Source organism: Antennarius striatus, chromosome 17, assembly GCF_040054535.1.
Source record: "Antennarius striatus isolate MH-2024 chromosome 17, ASM4005453v1, whole genome shotgun sequence".
Lineage (NCBI taxonomy): Eukaryota > Metazoa > Chordata > Actinopteri > Lophiiformes > Antennariidae > Antennarius > Antennarius striatus.
Window position 1 is genome coordinate 18979582 of NC_090792.1, and position 17639 is coordinate 18997220.

A 17639-nucleotide genomic window follows, 5' to 3' on the forward strand; every position below is an offset into this window, starting at 1 on the left:
GACGTCATCAGTGGAGACAAGATCTGTTGCGTTAATGTTCTCGGGGTCAGGGGAGAAAGCTGTGACGTGTGAATGTACTGTACCGTGATTGGTAGATCTTGCTTATGGCCACGCCTTCTTGTAAACACCTGAGCTCGTGGTTTTGAATGAATGAATGAATACTTTAACAATACTTTAATATTAATCAGGCTTTGGAACCTAAACAGTGATTTGTCTGGTTTGTCCAGTGATGGGGGACCGATTTTTGAACTTCTCCACTTCCGACTACCGGACAGCAGGGGGCGCTGAAAGACCTAACACCAGGAAATAGAAGGACACGCAGAGGCGCTACATTATTGGATGTTTTTATTTGACCAAAATAAGAGGATAAAATAGGATGACAATGGAAAGTTATGATTGGCCATTATCACCAAAAATAATTATGGAGTTTGCACAGAAATAAAAAAAACTTCTGAAAGTGACCCCATCGATCAACCTGACAATAAAAGAACCACCTGCTGGTTTGTATTGACCTGATGAAGACCTTCATCTTCCTCCCGGTAGGATGAGGTGATTCTTTCCCCCTGAACTGAGGGAATAATGATTTAAACATTGCAACAAACTTCTCTTCATATCTGAAGTTTTCAGCGCAAATCTTCTCTGAACCTTCCTTCACCGTAAATTGTTGTGAACCTTGTTTGAGGAGTAATCAATGTTTTTTTTTTAAATTATTAAATTTCATGATAATAAATTAATCGTGAACTGAACATCATCTTAAAATGACTGGAGGGCCAAACTACAGTAAAAGCAAACTTCTAAGTTACGAGCCCAACATGATAAAGATTTACTGAACACACTAAAAGTAATTGTTTTTTTTTAACATGAATACAAATAAAAATAAAAAGACAGGAATATTATCGTACATAAACTTTTATTTAAATTAAACACTTTGCTGCGTGTAAAAAAAAAAAAATCTTGTCAAAATTAGAAAAGTTACAACTTTTGAAAATGCTTCAAAAAACATGAAAAAAAAATCAAATTAAAAAAAATTCTTTTACACAAAAGTAAAAATAACAAATCTAAAACAACACACTGAATTAATCTCAGTTTCCTTGCGCTCAGTTTATCAGTAAAGCGCTCATCAGGGAAAATCTCGGCACCAACTTGGTTCAATGGGACTTGGCAACAGGGAAATGAGGCGAGTTGTTCTGGTGGTTGTGTCTCCATAACATCTGCAATAAAGGTTTTTCTTCTTTTGACCAACCGTGTTCTGAACTCTTATACTTTCTGTATACTTTTTGTCTTTTCTTGCTGGTCTCAGATTGAATTCCTTCCTTACATCATTGACACAAATCAGGGTTTACCGGAAATGTCCTGAAACATAAACTCCACCTCCCGTCGGTTTGAAAATCAGTTTTTAGAATCCACACGTTGTTTCGCCATCGTTTGACATCAGAAGAGGTTTGCAAACAGTAACAGACACTTGCAGCTGTTGCACTGCATTATGGGTTCTGTAGTTTGAGGTAACAGCAGGAAATAAAAGGACGCGAGGAAGCTCTTATTTTATTGGGTGTTTTTAATAAAAAATAAGGAGATAGAACAGGATGAGAATGAGCGTTACCAAGCAACAGGAAGTCAAACGTGTTCTCAGCCGAAGTGACGGCCGAACGACAAACTCTCCCCTCACACGTCTTTCCCTGAGAGTCACAGCCACCATAACATTCCACCAGGGATGAAGGGTTCCAGCTTTTATTCTGATGCGTTCATTTCACAGGGGGGGTGTGGGGGGGTCCCTTTAAAACAGTTCAGTTTGGGGACTAAACCAACATCAGAGTGGGTCCGACAAAGTCCACAACAGAGGGGCAGTTTCTACAGGGTCCTCCATCATTTGTGCTTCAACCACAGCCTGAACCAGAATCCCAGTCCCAACATTTTCACAGATAAGGGTAGAGGGGGGCGTGGGGGGGTCATACTTATGATTATGACTAGATTCACCAAAAACAGTTTGGACAGAACAAAAAAAAAAAAAAAACTTCTTAAAGTGACCCCATCGATCGTCCTGACAGAACAGTTTATTTAGCGCTGGTTTGTGGTTCAGGAGTCAGGAGCCCCCCCCCCCCACTCCCCACCCTGGCGGGACAGGAGCCTCCCGGTGAAGTCGACTCTTTGAACAGAGTCTAGATCGACGCCGACGCCGCCGCTCACAGCTCCGTGTGGACGTCTATGACGACAGAAACAGGGTCAGATTCTACACGTCTGCTGCCGGGCAGCGGTTCGTTCAGGGGGGGAGGGGGGTTGTTTTTGTACCTGAGCTATGCCGCTTTGCATTCTGGGAGCCTTCGTCCTGCACTCTGGTCTGCAGGCGTTTAATCTCCTGGTCATAATCGGTCCACTCCGCCACGATCCTCACGGCGGCCTGCAGCTTCGGCTCTTTGGTCATGGGGTTGTTGCACTGAGATGAAATCAAACATTTAATCGTTCAATTAATCTGTTTTTTTTTGGGGGGTTTTTTTTAGCTGCCCGTCCCCCCCAGGAGGATGTTGGGAGTAGTTGGGGGCACCATCGGGTGAATGATGCAGAATGTTCTCTGTGCGCAAAAAGTACGTGATGGGATTTAGTGGTTCGATTGTGCCCTCTAGTGGCCTCAGGGGGGAATGACAGTTTATTACAGCTGCTGGGTGGTAGAGGATGACACACACACACACACACACACACACACACACACACACACACACACACACACACACACACACACACACACACGCGGTGTTATTACCAGGTCGATGGTCTTGGCGCTCCTCTTGGAGCTGTCGTCGCACCAGGTCTCACACCACAGCCAGTCCTGGGGGAGCGACTTGATGGGCACCTGGTGGATCATGTTGTTGGGCAGATCCTGGAAAAACCACAAGGGGGCGTTTAACAAACACAAACACTCCCCCACACAGAGGTCAGACGCGGGTCACGGACCTGGTCCAGGTTGGACAGGCTGTTGGGGTCCTGGCTGAGGCCCTGGTACTGTCCCCGGAGACGATCTCCCGCCGCGATCTTCCTGAACTTCTTCAGGTCGACCACGTAGAGGGCGCTGCAGGCGAGACGCGGAATGAGTAGAGAAATCAAATTGGCGACAACAGATCACCGCGACGACGCCTCCGAGCCGCCCCGACCTGATGTGGTACTTGCGTCCGGCCAGGTGGCTCGCCCAGTAGCCCGACTTCCAGAAGCGGTAGCCGTCCATCTCCCGCCGGCTCTCGCAGAACGGCGTGTAACCGTACGGCGCCCCCTCCAGGTCGAAGTCGCGCAGCTCCTTCAAGTCGGTCCGCACGATCTGAGGGGAGACGAGGGCGAGGCGTGAGCGCGCAGACGCAGACGGCGAAGAAACGTTCAGCGCGCCGGCTCCACCTGGTCGGCGTCCACGAACAGGATCTTGTCGACGGCCAGAGGGAACAGGACGTCCAGGAAGAGGATCTTGTAGCCCCAGATGATCCTCTGCTTCTCGGTCTGCTGGTGTAACCAGCGGGGCCACTTGTACTGGACCAGTTCGTACTGGAACCCGTATCGCTTCGCCATGTGGGGGATGAACTCCTGCCACACACAAACAACCAATCGTCTTTCCACCAGAGGGCAGCACTCCGATACCTTTCCAGGGGAGGAATCCTACCTTGAAGGTCGGGGACAGGTAGTTCTTCAGGAACCAGAACTTGACGGGGGTTTTGGTGTTCTTCAGCACCGACAGCATCATGATCCTGTCAGGAAACAGCAAACAGACGGTCAAGTGGACGTCTGCTGCGGACGCAGACGTCCTGTCGGGAGGTCGTCCTCGCCTCACCTGAGGAAACGCTCGTACAGGTGACCCGACGCCACCGAGAAGATGTTGATGACGTCGTCCTTCTCCTGCTTCACCTCCTCGCTTTTACCCCCGCCCGTGAAGCCCCTGGAACGAAGGCGAAACACGCGTCAGCGGAGAGACGATCTACTTCAGAAGCGCTCCTGGACGCCGATCGATTCCTCGATCGCGTCGGATCGATGAACTGATTTGTGGGGTTAAACGAGTCCAGTCGAGCACCTGGTCAGAGACTTCCAGAAGCCGGTGTCGTTTTCCTCCGTGTTGTCGCTCAGCAGCTCCTCGTTGTATTTGTCTGGTTTCTTCTGGACCTGAAAAACATGCGGACTAAACCTCTGACGCTCTAAACTAAAGATAAAAACTGGAATCGTTCCCGCCACCCGTCCTGGATCTGGTCTGGATGATCCAGGGACCAAATTAAAAATCCCGTGAGGTGTGATAATCCCACGGGAATAGAACCCACCTTCACTTTGATGATCCGGCTCTTGAAGTTGTTCAGAACCACGACGATGTCATCCGAGTCGGGGGGAGAGTCGGTGCCGTCGTGACTGAAAGAGGAGGAAGAAGAAGAGAGGATGAGGAGGAGGTGAAGGAGGAGGAGTGGAGAGGTTCCGGCGGTCCCTCGTCTCACCTGTAGATCTTGTAGATCTCGTCCGAGCGTCCCTTCCTCATCTTCAGGATCCAGGCCCCCGGGTTGGCCTTCAGCTGGAAGTAACCCTACAAGACCGACGGAGGGCGTCATCGTCGTGACAACAAGAAGAAGAACGAGGCGTTTACCTCCTGGTCCACTCACCAGGTTGGCCATGACGATGGTGTCCACGATGACCGGCTCGGAGGCGGTTCCCAGCGTGAACTGGAGGCCCCGGGGGGGCTGGCCTGAGCTGACGTCGAAGCAGTGGCCCTCCAGCAGCAGGTGCTCCAGCTCGTACTCCGCCGCCACCATGTTCTCCACCTGAAAGCACAAATCCAGTCTGTTGGAAATGTCACAGCGCCACCTGGTGGACAGGGGGGTGGAACAAAAAGGGCGTACCTCCTGCAGGTAGATGTTGTCCAGGTCGTAGCGGGTGCGCACCGACTCCACCATCCAGCTCTCGGGGGTGTTGAGGTTCAGGGTGAAGAGGGGCGACTGGGGCATGTCCAGGAACTTGGCCATGGGCCCCGGGGCGAAGCTGCCGTCCGGGTGGAACATCACCTCCGGCTCCAACACGTAGCGGTAGAAACTGGAAGGAAAAGGCGTGACTTTAGGATCGTTTACGTTCTTGTTTACCAGGTTGTCGTCTTCCTCCTTCCTCTTTTTGTCGCCGCCGATTTTGGCGCGATTGATAATTGGAACGGAGCGAAGCTGCTGGCATGGGAAAGCGTTGGAACAAACGGGATGCAGTAAGAGTGAAAAAGAGCTTCATCGTTCTCCCAGACGCCTGAATCTCCAGAGGGAGGAACCGACCTCAGAGAACGGCGCGTGGCGGAACGATCCGAACCGCTTTTTCCACCGGCTGACGCCGCTGAACGCTCGGAGACACGTAGCAGAAAAGGTGAAGATCAGATTTAACAACAGCCGAGCCAAACCGCAGCGTTTACGACAGGAAGTCAAAACCTGATGGTTTTCAGAGCAGGAATATTTGTTTATTCTCCGCTGCCTGTCAGACGGTGCGGAGGGCGCCGCTGACCCCACGCCGCAGAGGTTTGAGTCTTCCTCACCTCTTCAGAGGCATCTCCGACAGTTTGGACTGGCAGTTCATGAAGACCCTCAGGTTGACGTTCACCAGCTGCTTCAGAACCTGGAAACAAGACAGGAGAGCAGATTAGCGGTGGGCGGAGCCAAACCGAACCAGGCGGGTCACCGCGAATCAACCCACCAATAGGAGCGGAGCTAGTTTCTGCGCCTCCCTGGTTACGGGATCCACCACGGCGACGACGTCGAAGTAGACGTCTCCTTCGCTGGGGCGGATCTTCACAGCGCTGGAAACAAAAAACAGGAAACAAACATTTTATTTTTAAAAAAATTTTATTTTTATTTTCAAAAGTCATGTGACCCAGGAAGTGAAAGGATTCCATCCGCACCTGTAGCGGTCGTCTGCGAAGCCGTACTCCACCCGCGCCTCCCCTTTGGGCTGAGAGGACAGCAGGGCGTCCACCTTCATCACCAGATCGCTGGCCCTGGCAGGAAGACGCCCGTCAAAATAAAAGCATCGTGTAAAACACACCTCCTGAGGACCCACCGACGCACCGATCGGACGACGTACCTGTCCTCCTCCGATCCAAACTGCATGATTTTGCTTTTGATTTGCTCTCCGGACGTTTTCAGGATGAGGCTCTCCAGAAGCAGGAAGTCGTCCTGGTTGAAAACCTCCTCCTCCTCCAGAGGACCGATGATCTGTGATGTTTTTGCGACAGGAGGAAGTAGTTTGACGCTAAATGACCACTTTTATCCATTATCTAATCCATTATTAGTTTTATTACTATTATAAAAGGCTCTAAAAAGCCAGTCGGTGACTCACTCGTCCGTTGCTGATCACCGCTTTCTGCCCCTTCTTCAACTTGAGGACGTCTCGACAGTAAACGGCGTGGGACAGCAGGAAGTCCAAGCTGGGACTCTCATACGCCTCCTTGAACAACGCCACATCCATACCCTGAAGGAGAAAACTGAAGGTAGCAGCAGAACAAACAGAAAGAAACACCGATCTGAGTCCCGTCTCTCTCTCCTCACCCCGACGGCGAACTCTCCGATGCCCACGCCCTTCTCCAGCGCCGCCGCCGTCTCGTCTTTAGCCATCTTGGTGATGAAGTTCTTGGCGTTGTTGGCCGACTGCGTCTGCATGGCGGCCCAGATCGCCCTCGTCACGCGGCTCGACTCCACGGACGGGGCGCCCGACGGATTGTTGATCATCCCCAGACGCACGTTGTTGCTGGTTTTCTGCCGCAAAAACGGAAGCATGCTAGGTATGAAAACTCCTTTTGAAGCAGGTTTGCATTAGCTTAGCATAAACCAGGAAAAAGCTAACAGCTTCCATGGCAACAGGTGAAAACGCCCGTCCTTAAAGCTTTAATTTACACATTACAAACGAGTCGGTACCATGTGTCTGATGGCGTCATAAAGAAGCTGACGTCCCGACGGTTTGTCAAAGTCTCCGACCACCCAGAAGGTCACGGGACGGACGACGCCGTCATCTGAAAACCACAGAAGAAGAAGCAGAAACTGTTAAAGAGAAAACGTGAAAGCAGCATTCTCGATCATCGACATCCAGACGTCTTCGTGCAGGTGGCGCCGGACGAACCTTCATGCTCTGAGGATGCAGTGTTAGGACTAAGTGAGCAGCCCATTCCAACACATTTTTTTTGTCTGTTTATGTTTTGGACCCCTAATTCTCAATTATCACATGCATAATTAGTCATCGGTGTCCTGGGAGGGAAGTGACAGATGGAGACGTGGAGGTGGATTCACCCAAACGCTGGACCGCTGCCAGCAACACAGTTCAATAAAAACAAAAAAAGGAGGAGGAGGAGGAGGACAAATGAGGAGAAAACGGCGGTTACCATGCCGGTTGGTGGTGGTCATCCCTGATGCAGGGTGGGGGGAGGGGGTTTAAATCACATGAGAAAGAGGCAGAGGAGCAGGAGGAGGAGAATACACACAGAGTTTAGGTTTTGACGGTGATTGGATTATCTTCACAACTCAAATGCTCCGCAGGTTTTCTCGCGAGCTCCTCCCACCTTTCTTGGTCATGTAGTTCATGCTGTTCGCCACGGCGCCGCTCCGCTCTTTGGCGTCGAGGGTGGAGAAGCGAGCGTAATCGTCGATGAAGAAGTTGTCTTGAAAAAAATCGGGAGAAAAAGATTTGGATTGACACTCGTCTTTAACGCCTTGGTCCAGATATAGAACCCCCCCCAACAAATGGTTCTTACTGGTGTCGGTCAGGTCCAGGTAGTTCCTGCTGGTGGACAGCACTCTGGGGTTGATCCGAGGGACCACGTTGGGCTGATTCATGACGAAGTCCACGACGTCGTGGTCGGTCGCCAGCTCCCCCTGCAGGCAGGACGCAAACCCACAACGTGAACGGATTCCATCGCAGCGGGGAACGTAAAGCAGCGTTTCCAGTGAGGTCACGAGGAAAAGTCTTCCCCTAAAACTAGCGCAGCATTCACAACTAGAACTGGTTGCAGCAGCTGAATTAAACAGTCGTGCTTTAAGACCTGACACAACAAAAACCGCCTCTGAAGGAAAGAGACTCAAACACTTTGGCTCCTCAGATTCCTGGAACGACATTAAAAGCAGGGAAGCGCAGCAGATGGCGCGCTCAGATCTGGCCTGCAAGAATAAATATTACTACAATCCTCACTTCCTCCTCGCTGTACAACAACAACAACAACAACAACACAACCGGCTCCAGCGCTCAATGAGACTTGATTTTAATAAAAGCTGCAGAAGACGATGATGTCATGAAAAGGGATTCGCTCTCTGGATGATGAATGTAAGGCGACGGTGTCAAACGACTCTCTCTGATTAAAATTCAATCAAACCATAAGGGATCAATTATGATTTGATGATGACATAAAACTAATCGGATCATTAATTAATCCATAGGCCTCCATGTTTCCATTCAATCATCCACAAGAGGACAGTGGAGAGTCAAAGGCGGTGACATTAGCGTCGATTATTGCTGACCAGACGGTTTCGTTCGACAACATTCAACGCGGCCCCGCCCTTGAGGATCTGTGTGGGTGGGGCTCTGACTGACCAGATACACCGCCCGTTGGTAGACGGTGGTCGTCTCCAGGATCTTCTGCATGGTGACCGTCTCCATTTCGTCCGGGTCCAGCTGCTCGCGTTGGTACGGAATGCCGTTGTACATCACCACGGGCAACGGGCCCACCCCCGTATGTTTGTAGTACGCCCGGCCCTCCTGAAAGATCAGGCGGGGGGGGGGGTGTCAGTGGCAGCAGAGAAGGACTGTTTTCATCCGTCTGGTGATGTCACCACCACGCCCTCTCACCTTCCTGTTGCTGTCGTAGGTGGAATCGGCTCCGAGGACGCTGCTGACCTCCACGTAGGGGAACCTCTTCTCCAGCACCTTCACCACGTCCCCCACACTCAGCTGCCCCCCGATGGGAATCCGGTTGAACATCTAGGAGGAGGTGAAGATGAAGAAGAGGAATCAACTTAGAAAACGTGACGTTCTCAATGAGGTAAAAGGCGTCTAAATAACAATCCCAACTCACGGAGATGATAGCCTCGAACGCACTGTGACTGTCCACCTCGTCGCTGATGTAGTTGTACGCCCGGAGCAGAGCCACGCCCGCATCCTGCATGCCGTCTACGTCGTCTTCGTCCGACACCACGAACACCAGGCCTATCCTGAAACACACACAAGTTTGAGCCGTCGGAGCGCAGAACGCGTGGAGCGGGTTTGATTTGTATTCAAACGCGCCGACTGTCACATGGCGCCTCAGGCGGGGAGGTCAAAGGTTCCCCAAAAACCTCCTCGGTAAAAACGCCAGCGTGAACGGCTCACGAATGCACCGGAATCAGAAAAACTGCATCCTAATCTAAGGGGTTCATCCAAGGACCAAAGGATGTAAGGAATCACCGTATATTCCAGACCATAAGCCGCTACTTTTTTCAGACGCTACCGTAGTTTAATTGCTGTTTGAGCAGACACATTTTACACATCAGACACACCACATGTGATGGAAAACATGTGAAGAAAGCCTCATGATCGGAAAAAAGTGGTAATTAAAACGTTTAAATAATTTATCTGTGTTGATAACTCAAGTTCCACCACCCTGACCCCTTCAGGTTAAAGACAGATGAACGGAAATGTGGGTACGTCATTCAGTGGAAAAAAAACCCCTCTTGTAGTTTTATACTGGCGATGAAATAAAAACCGACCTGAGTGGGATGTTGTTGGTGTAGAACATCTCTGCAACGCTGAGCAGTTCAGCAGAATTCTCCTGAGTCGGGTCCAGAATGATCACCTGCGACACACACACACACACACACACACATAAAGATATTTCTCATGAGGTACTCGGATCCACCAGCGGCTAACTGATCGGGAACGCAACGAACCAGATTGTGGAAGTTCTTGCGGATCTGCCGAATGACTCCGGGGAAGGTGGGTCTGAGCAGCTCCTGAACGTTGTAAGGCCACGAGCTGTACCGGTGGTCCGTCTCCAGGTTGTTAATCCACTGACAGGAAACGGGAAAGCAAAAGGAAGGTTAGAGACGAGCAGCGGTGGGATCTGAGCCAGGATGGAAATGACATTTTACTGCTGCTGCACAGCTAACCGTCATTTTTAGTTGAATTTGTGTACAATTTTTTTTTTAAAAAAAGGGGGATTTGTGGGATTTCTCACGTTGATGGCGGAGCTGCGGATGTCGACGGCGTAGTCGGAGTCGGAGGGCTGGACGTTGAGCTTCAGGACGTCGTGGATGTAGAGCGATTCGATCTGCAGCGAGCGCAGACCCTCCATCACCCGGGCCTCGCTGCGCAGGATCTCAAACACACTGCAGGGCGAGAGGAGGAAGAGGAGGAAGAGGAGTCAGACCCGCCGGAACGTCAGCTGACTGAAGACACGAACTCACGCCGATCCATTCATGGGGGTTGACTGACGATACAAAAGGTTATTTAATATATAACTGGATTTAAAAACACACCTGAACATGTCCTGAGCTTCCAGATCCACATGCAGCCCGTTGATGAAGAGGGCGGAGTCACCCGGCTGCAGGCCCAGAGTCCCTTTGAAGAACTGTGGAAAGAAACAACATGAACAAACACCCCGTTTATGTTGATGCTCAATAACCCCCCACCCCCTCCACCCCCTTCAGCTGCAGCTGGCTGATCACCTGTAGCGTGTAGCATTTAGCGTGTAACATGTAGTGCCAACGCCGGCCGCCGTTGATCGATTCCACCGTGAAACCAACGGCAACGGTCGACACGCGGTCGTTAACTGGGCGCGTCATGCTGCTCTAAACAGGCTGTTTGGAGCAATCAGACCCCACCCCAACAAATCTAATTGTTAGAGAGGGGGCGTGCGTGTGTGTGTGTGTTCGTGTGTGTGTGTGTGTGTGTAAGAAAAAGCAAAGCTCTGCAGTCAAATCTCATTACAGAAAGACAAAGACGTCAGATTAATCATACTCCAGACACCGCTATTACAACAAGACATGATTAACACAAATATTGTTCATCCCACTTAAATAGCGTGTGTGTGTGTGTGTGTGTGTGTGTGTGTGTGTCCAAATCACTTCAATCAATAATCATTTATCACTGCAGGACTGAACCAATCACTGATTCAGTAATGAGGACTTTGCTGCTCGCCCTCACCTCCCACCCGAACTCCCGTCTGCACAACAAGATAATGGGAGCTGGAGGAGAGAGGGGGGGGGGGGGGTTGAGGGTGTGAGGGGGTGAGGAGGCGGGAGCGGGTGAGGAGCGAAAATATATTTGACAGGAAGAAGGGATGAATACGTATCCCATTAGCCGGGCCGAGTCGAACACATTGTCAGGAACTGAATGCTTTTCTTGTCAGATTCTGTTTTCAATCCGTCACTCGGAAAAAAAGACGGGAGGGAGGAAATAAAACCGGGATGGTCGAGATTTCCCAGAAGGCCGAGGGGCCACGGTTCCGATGCAAACCGTCTTTATTTCCTCCTTTATTGGATCACATTGTGAAAAGGCTTCACGTCTCCTGAGTGCAATCCGACCTGAGAGATTCAACCTGTTCGCCCGCGGTCGGAGGTAAAAACAAGAGACAGGAAATACGATGACGGACGAAACAAACGCACCTTCTGGTTCTCGCCGATCTCTTTCCGGATCTCAGTGTTGACCACCGTCTTTGTGATGGACCTGCGAGGGGAAACAGTTGGGTTTTAACACACAAAAGCGTGTTTAATTTCCTTCTCTGTGCTCCTCTCTCTAGTTCTTTACATGGCTTTGGTGGGGAAGTTCTGGCTCAGGTCTTTCATGACGTTGAGAGCATCGACAGCAGGAGCGCCGAGGATCCGCGCCGCCGTCTGGAAGCTCAGGTCTGCGACGGGTCGGCGGGCGGAGAGACAGAGGACGACCCAGGAGGAAGTAGAAAGGAGAAAGTGTCGAGAAAATAAAAGCACCGTGAGCAGGACTGAACAACAGGCTTTCTAAGACGGGTGGTTGCTAACATAGCAGCTAAAGTCATCAGCTAGGCTAATTAGCATTCTCTCCAGGGAATACTGACATGCTAACATGCTCGTCTTCCACTAGAACCGTCTCTGAGCGGTAAAGGATCTGAGGCAGGATTAAGACTCCATGAAGAGATGCGTCTCAGCGCACACACACACACACACACACACACACACACACACACACAACCCTCTTAACGAAACAGGAGCCAAAGTTATTCCAGTTCATGAGTTGAATAAACGACAGGGATCATAGAAAACCTTTCAAACATGAAGGTTCGGTGGTTCTGTCTGCTAGAAAACGACACCTGAACTTACAGGAAGTATGAAGCTTGTTTGCACCATCAGCCGTCGTCACCACACGTTCCAGCGGAGCGATGCTAGTTATGCTGATCGCTTTTAACGTTCCTGCGTCGAAATCCAAACAGCTTTTTACTGTCGCAGGAATGTTTCCGATGAGGACGACGAACCGGGATTCCCGCCAATAGATGATTATCTTTTTGTCAACTGGAGATATGAAGCTAATGGACACTCAGTCTGCTTCTGGGGGGGGGGCGTTTTTGCAGGATTGTAAAATCAATTTGTTTGCAATTCAAGTGTTGGGAACGATACCCGCAGGCGTGAGTTGAGGTGAGGTTTATTTTAATGAGGCCGTTAAGGCGTCGTCTCCGTCGGGCTTAAATATCTGCTGTCAACAATCTATTAAATACAGCAATCTGAATTTATCCATTTGGCGACGATACGAAGTACGATCCAACGCACGCGGAGTGTTTGAAACTTCACATCTGATCACGCTGGAGATGAGGAGAGAAAATCCGCTGACTGAGGAAAGGGAGGACACCCACCTTGCATTTGCCAGACTTTGAGCGGAGCCATTTCATTGGTGCTTTCCACCAAATGTTTCCTCAACTCCTTCAGCTGCTCCTTCAGCTCCGGGTAGAGGGTCCTAAAGAGAGCGACAAACCCAACAGATGGAGTGGCAGTTAGTCGCTCTGCCAAATACGACATGTCAGACTTGTTTATTCTCCTTCTCTAATCGGAGATGAGTGGTTGTGGTCGGAGTCTGGAGGGAGAAGACTGGAGCAAAAGAAAAAGCAAGGTGGGAAAAAGAGAAGACTTGGCCGGTGGAAGCGTGGAGCCGTTCCAGGATTTAATAACAGGCTTTGAGTTTTCCTCCCGGCCCGACACAAAGCGACTCACTTCAGTTTGCCAAAGAGGAATCCCTGGACCTCGTCCACCGGATCATTCTCTCCGATCACCGTTGCGTTCACCTCCACGCCTGAAACCAAAAAGGATTAACTCGCAATCCGCGCTGGGAATCCTCCAGGATCATGTGTCCAGTTGGGGCGTCTGCTTCTGACTACCTTGGACTTGTGTGTCATCCTTTGCCTTGTACTCCTGGCTCTTGATGGCCAGCTCCACGCCGTAGCCAGACAGGTGGACTTTCCTTCCACTTGGTTTCTGGATGGAGAGAAGAAAGCATCGTAACCGTGGAGTCTCCTTGACAGCGAATCCAGCTGCGCGCTTCCGTTCCTCGTCTAACTCAGTAAGTAGACAGAAAATAACTGCCTGGGCGGCTTTTTGCTTTTTTTAAACGGCAATGTTAACTTTTTTTTTTAATTGATTTGCATCGTTCCTGTGAAGACTGTCCGCCATCTGCATTAGAAGACGTGCTTTGAGACGACTGTGACAGCTTTCAAGTACAGACAACCATCTGTTGCTCGCTAAGTGCCTGAGACCCTGATTGGCTGAGCAGCTACTGAAGACAAAAGGAAGTGTTAAGTGTAACATCCTCTCCGGTGCCCTAAACGACAGATGGTGAGAATAATTTAGCGGAATGTACCGACTGTATTTGCGAGAAGAGGGGTGAAAAGATGCGACCTGGACTTTTGACACGACAACGTGGAGAAGATCCCCAGGTGGAATGAGACGGCCAATTAAACGACAGAGCTGCTCAGATACGTGTAACGGAGGAGACGAGTGATGGCGTCCACACAGCCACACGCGGTACCGCCACCGGAGGAGACAGCCGAAGACGCCGGCGTCGCTTCAGCTTCCCGGATCCCCATTAACAACAAAAAACACCGCGACAAGATTTCGTTCCACATACAGGAGAAGCTCCCCAGATCCCGTCTGAGGCAGGAGTTTAAACCATTTCCTGTTGGTTTTCATACATCTCTATTAAAACGAGGGATTAAATCTGAGCTTTTTCGATTTTTAAAACCTCTTCCTGTGATGTAATGTTTCACCGAAAATGAAGAATATTGAAGGTTTAAGGCGTATTATTCCATGTTTGATGTTCATCTTGTGTGTGAGAAACACCTACATCCAGGAAATGTCGGAGCACATAAGTGGCCTGGCCTTCATGGACTTTGGACGATACGGCTTGGTGCAGCTTCTGGAAATCCGTTGTTCCGAACTCGGCGTAGAGGATGACGACCGGCGCGTCGGGGCTGGATCCTGGGTATCTGTGATCGCCTTTAAAAAGGTAAGGCTTCGGCCTGAGACAGGGGAAACGATCAGATCTGTCATTATTTCGTTTCATCCTCTTACTCCTGAACCGGTGTGTGTTTATTTACCTCTGAGGCGCCGTTTCCAGCAGGGCCGCTAAACTGGCTGCGTCACATGTGGTTTCGCCGTGGACGCTGAAAAACGCTGAGCAGCCAGCAGGAGGCGGCTCATTGGACGCTATCTGAAAGAAGAAGAAAAAAAAAGATTGAAAAAGAAGATGAAGCTCTTCAAAGGCCCGACACGCCTTCAGAGATGAAACCATAACCCCCCCCCCTCTTCCTCCTCGACCTCATACCTGTTGGAAGGAGTGTACTGTGGCAGAGTAGGCCCTCAGGGAAAGAGCAAACTTCAGCATGTTCAATTGGACGGCGCTGAGCAAGGTGCTGGCTTTCTTTACAATCAGGTCATAGTAGGCCTGATCCGTATCTGTGCGAAGACGATGACAGAAAACGTGTGACTTTATCATTTCTACTGAAGCAGCGCCACAAACCAACACAGTTTGGCTTCTATCTTGAGATGATGTTGCCTGGATTCACTTCATAAATCTAGCTGGTTTCTGCACAGAAACAAAAAGTTACAGGAATCAGGTCAGGGCGACTGAAGCTGTGTCACTTTACCATCATGCTCGCCTTCTATGTTCTGATTCTCCTCCACAAAGTCCCAGAACTTCTCCTGGCTCTCCTCCGCCAGGAACTCACTGAGGAAGAAAAGGACGAAGGTGGCAGTTTAATAAGCCGTGCGTCTATATATGTCGTCTGGCTCTGGATGAATAATGAACTTCAGAAGCTTTTTATGGCGCTCGCTAAAGTAGCACAGGGTCAACTCCAGCGCACACAGCAGCATTTAAAGCCTATAAGTATTTAGCATCTAGCTTAAGAACACATCAGTGAGAAGGGAGAGACATTTAAACTGTTAGAGGACGGTCTCCGTGGTGACCCTCAAACACCGAGGACGCCGACTCATCTATTATCCGCCTCTAAAATTAAATGTCAGATTAAAAGCAGCCAAATGGGTAATGGAGCTGAGCGACGTCGTACCTGGCTTCCAGCAGCAGAGGGGTATCAGCCCATTTGGTGGTGAGGGTGGTGGTGACAGCCTTGGAGTCTGCACCCCCAGAGACGGCGGCGAGCAGCGACAGCAGCAGGAAACACAGAAACCACATCCTGAAAGCACCTGGGAGACGGTAGGGGGGGAGTGTTAGCAGATGGGTTCATACAAACGACAATCTGTCGTGAGTTTTATTTGAAAAGATGATCAAATCACTCAATCTGGAACCACTTAAAACTCTAACTTGCCTTCTATTCATGTTTCATGAAAACGAGTCAAACAGGATTTCCTGCACACAAATATTGGCTGCTGGAAACAACCTCACTGGTAAAGGTGGTAATAAAGCACACAAGTTGGAAAGCAGGACTCTCTAGAATTAATAAAAGTTGTGTTTTGGGAAGCGATTTAAAGATGAAGACTTCTGTAAAAACTGTAAACTATCAGCATTCCCTGAAGACTGTAAAAACCTGATCAGCTTTACGGCTGAGGAAGGACTTAGGTAGAGTCAGAGAAGCCCTGCCTGACGATCTATGACTCCAGCCAGACTCATCATGAGGAAGCAATTCAGCAATATAACCAGGAGCTAAACCATAAACTGTTTTAAAGATAATCAGTAAAACTAATTCTTAAACCAGCCGCCCAGTGAACACAGCAGAGCTTATAGCTTATCAGATCCTGATCAGTGTGGTAAGATCTGATCAAAAATTATCTCTGGAGATGCTTTCACCTCCTCCTCCTGTTCAGCTTGATCCAGACAAGACCGAACCACCAAACACGGTACCATCAATCCTGCTTTTATTTTCTGCCCTGTAATTTAACTAATTTTAAATTAATTGGGGGTTTAGTGCCACTACAATTAGAATCTCACCAGTTTATTCACTGTGTTTTTGGACTGTGCTGTGGCTGTGTTTATTTATTATGTCCTTGAGGTCAATAAGATGCAAATGTTTGTTACATAATCAGTCCTAAACATTCAGACCAGGAAAAAGCAGTAACTCTCAATTTGATTACAATTTTTCCATTATTCAGTAGCCTAGCTATAATTTACTATCTGTTGGTAGAGCGAGGTGAACAAACTTCACTCCTATCATATAATTTACTGATCATCTCCTGTAATCCAGGAAGTGAATCATTTTGAAGCTCTTGCGTTGGTAAACAAAACGCTGGCTGGTTTCTGTCCAATAGGAGACTTCAGCGTGGCTCCTCCATCCAATCAGCGCACAGGTTTGACACTACCTTTTCAGCAGCAATCCCCAAAGCCATTAAGTACGGATAATATTCTTATAGGCAGATAACAGTGAGAACAGCATATTATCTCTGAGTTTAGGTGACTTAAATATATCTGATTTCCGATAGAGTGATACCCAGAACCCGTCAACAGCTGCTAAACTCAAGGCGAGCTAATGCTACCTGAAATTAACACTGACGTTAGCCATAAAATACGCAGGTGCTAGCTAACTCCTCCGACACGACAGGAAAACAATCCGCATTTCCGTGTTTTGGTTTTACTCACAATTAAATAACATTTTGTTTTGGGTAAACTAACAGCAGTCAGCGTTTAATATTGTAATTTCTAGTTTTATCACTTGGAAAAGTCAGTATGTTCTTACCGAAGCCGGCTCCGCTGCTTCCTGTATTCATGTTCCGCTCAGAGTGGGCGGGTCCTCACAGATGAAAAAAAAAAGGTGCCCACTTTTCCGCCTGTTCAAAAATTACTGCAATCCACCCGAGGCGTTTTAATGTTTAACCGTGAAATATGATTTGCACACAAAATAGTCTATTTCACTAAGAGATAATTAAAAGCCGGAGGACTGATTTAGCTGACAATGCGTGATGAAAAATAGGAAGGGGTTTGATGCTAATATTCTTATTGTATTTTTCTTTTGTAGTTTCAAAACAAAATATTTTCCAAATTGGGTTTATTTTCATAAAGTAAGAAAAATAAACGCAAAAAACAAAAATCCAATCTTTATTTAGTATGTAATATTAGAGATGTAATTGTCTGATGGGTTGTATCTGTGCAGCGGTGCATGTCAATGAGTTTAGAGGTACCGCAATAATTTTGTAAAAGTGATCCAGATTTGAACCATGCATGCTAATTTAAAC

The 17639-nt window shown here is 48.9% G+C and overlaps 1 protein-coding gene across 2 annotated transcripts; it reads right to left on the reverse strand.

Moving 5' to 3' along the window:
* Positions 1 to 1535: 1535 nt before the first annotated feature.
* uggt1 (UDP-glucose glycoprotein glucosyltransferase 1) lies at positions 1536 to 17190 on the reverse strand. 2 transcript variants are annotated; one of them, XM_068339184.1, is made up of 41 exons: positions 17144 to 17190; positions 15524 to 15659; positions 15104 to 15183; positions 14782 to 14912; positions 14555 to 14667; positions 14302 to 14476; positions 13340 to 13436; positions 13176 to 13254; positions 12821 to 12921; positions 11746 to 11845; positions 11604 to 11664; positions 10476 to 10567; positions 10175 to 10325; positions 9888 to 10007; positions 9708 to 9793; positions 9038 to 9173; positions 8812 to 8943; positions 8557 to 8721; positions 7724 to 7844; positions 7532 to 7630; positions 7355 to 7378; positions 6894 to 6988; positions 6528 to 6734; positions 6319 to 6450; positions 6064 to 6194; positions 5882 to 5977; positions 5677 to 5779; positions 5519 to 5598; positions 4851 to 5040; positions 4614 to 4772; positions 4452 to 4537; positions 4284 to 4368; positions 4043 to 4131; positions 3806 to 3910; positions 3638 to 3722; positions 3379 to 3561; positions 3144 to 3304; positions 2947 to 3061; positions 2756 to 2872; positions 2287 to 2431; positions 1536 to 2200 (listed from the first exon to the last, which is right to left on the reverse strand). In XM_068339184.1, the coding sequence occupies exons 1-41, from the start codon at positions 17172 to 17174 to the stop codon at positions 2181 to 2183; spliced, it is 4614 nt and encodes a 1537-aa protein (XP_068195285.1). In that variant the 5' UTR covers positions 17175 to 17190; the 3' UTR covers positions 1536 to 2180. The 2 variants fall into 2 exon arrangements, with proteins under 2 accessions (XP_068195285.1, XP_068195286.1); XM_068339185.1 differs by lacking the exon at positions 7355 to 7378.
* Between the last annotated feature and the right edge of the window lie 449 nt (positions 17191 to 17639).

Bases quoted from the DNA above. Each gene is read 5' to 3' on its own strand.
- uggt1 (XM_068339184.1), bottom strand. From the start codon at position 17,174: ATGAATACAGGAAGCAGCGGAGCCGGCTTCG. The intron at 10,008-10,174 runs GTGAGAAATCCC...GTTTCCTGTCAG, and splicing joins TCCGCAGCTCCGCCATCAAC to TGGATTAACAACCTGGAGAC. The intron at 7,845-8,556 runs GTCAGTCAGAGC...TCCTGCCTGCAG, and splicing joins ACCAACGGGCGGTGTATCTG to GGGGAGCTGGCGACCGACCA.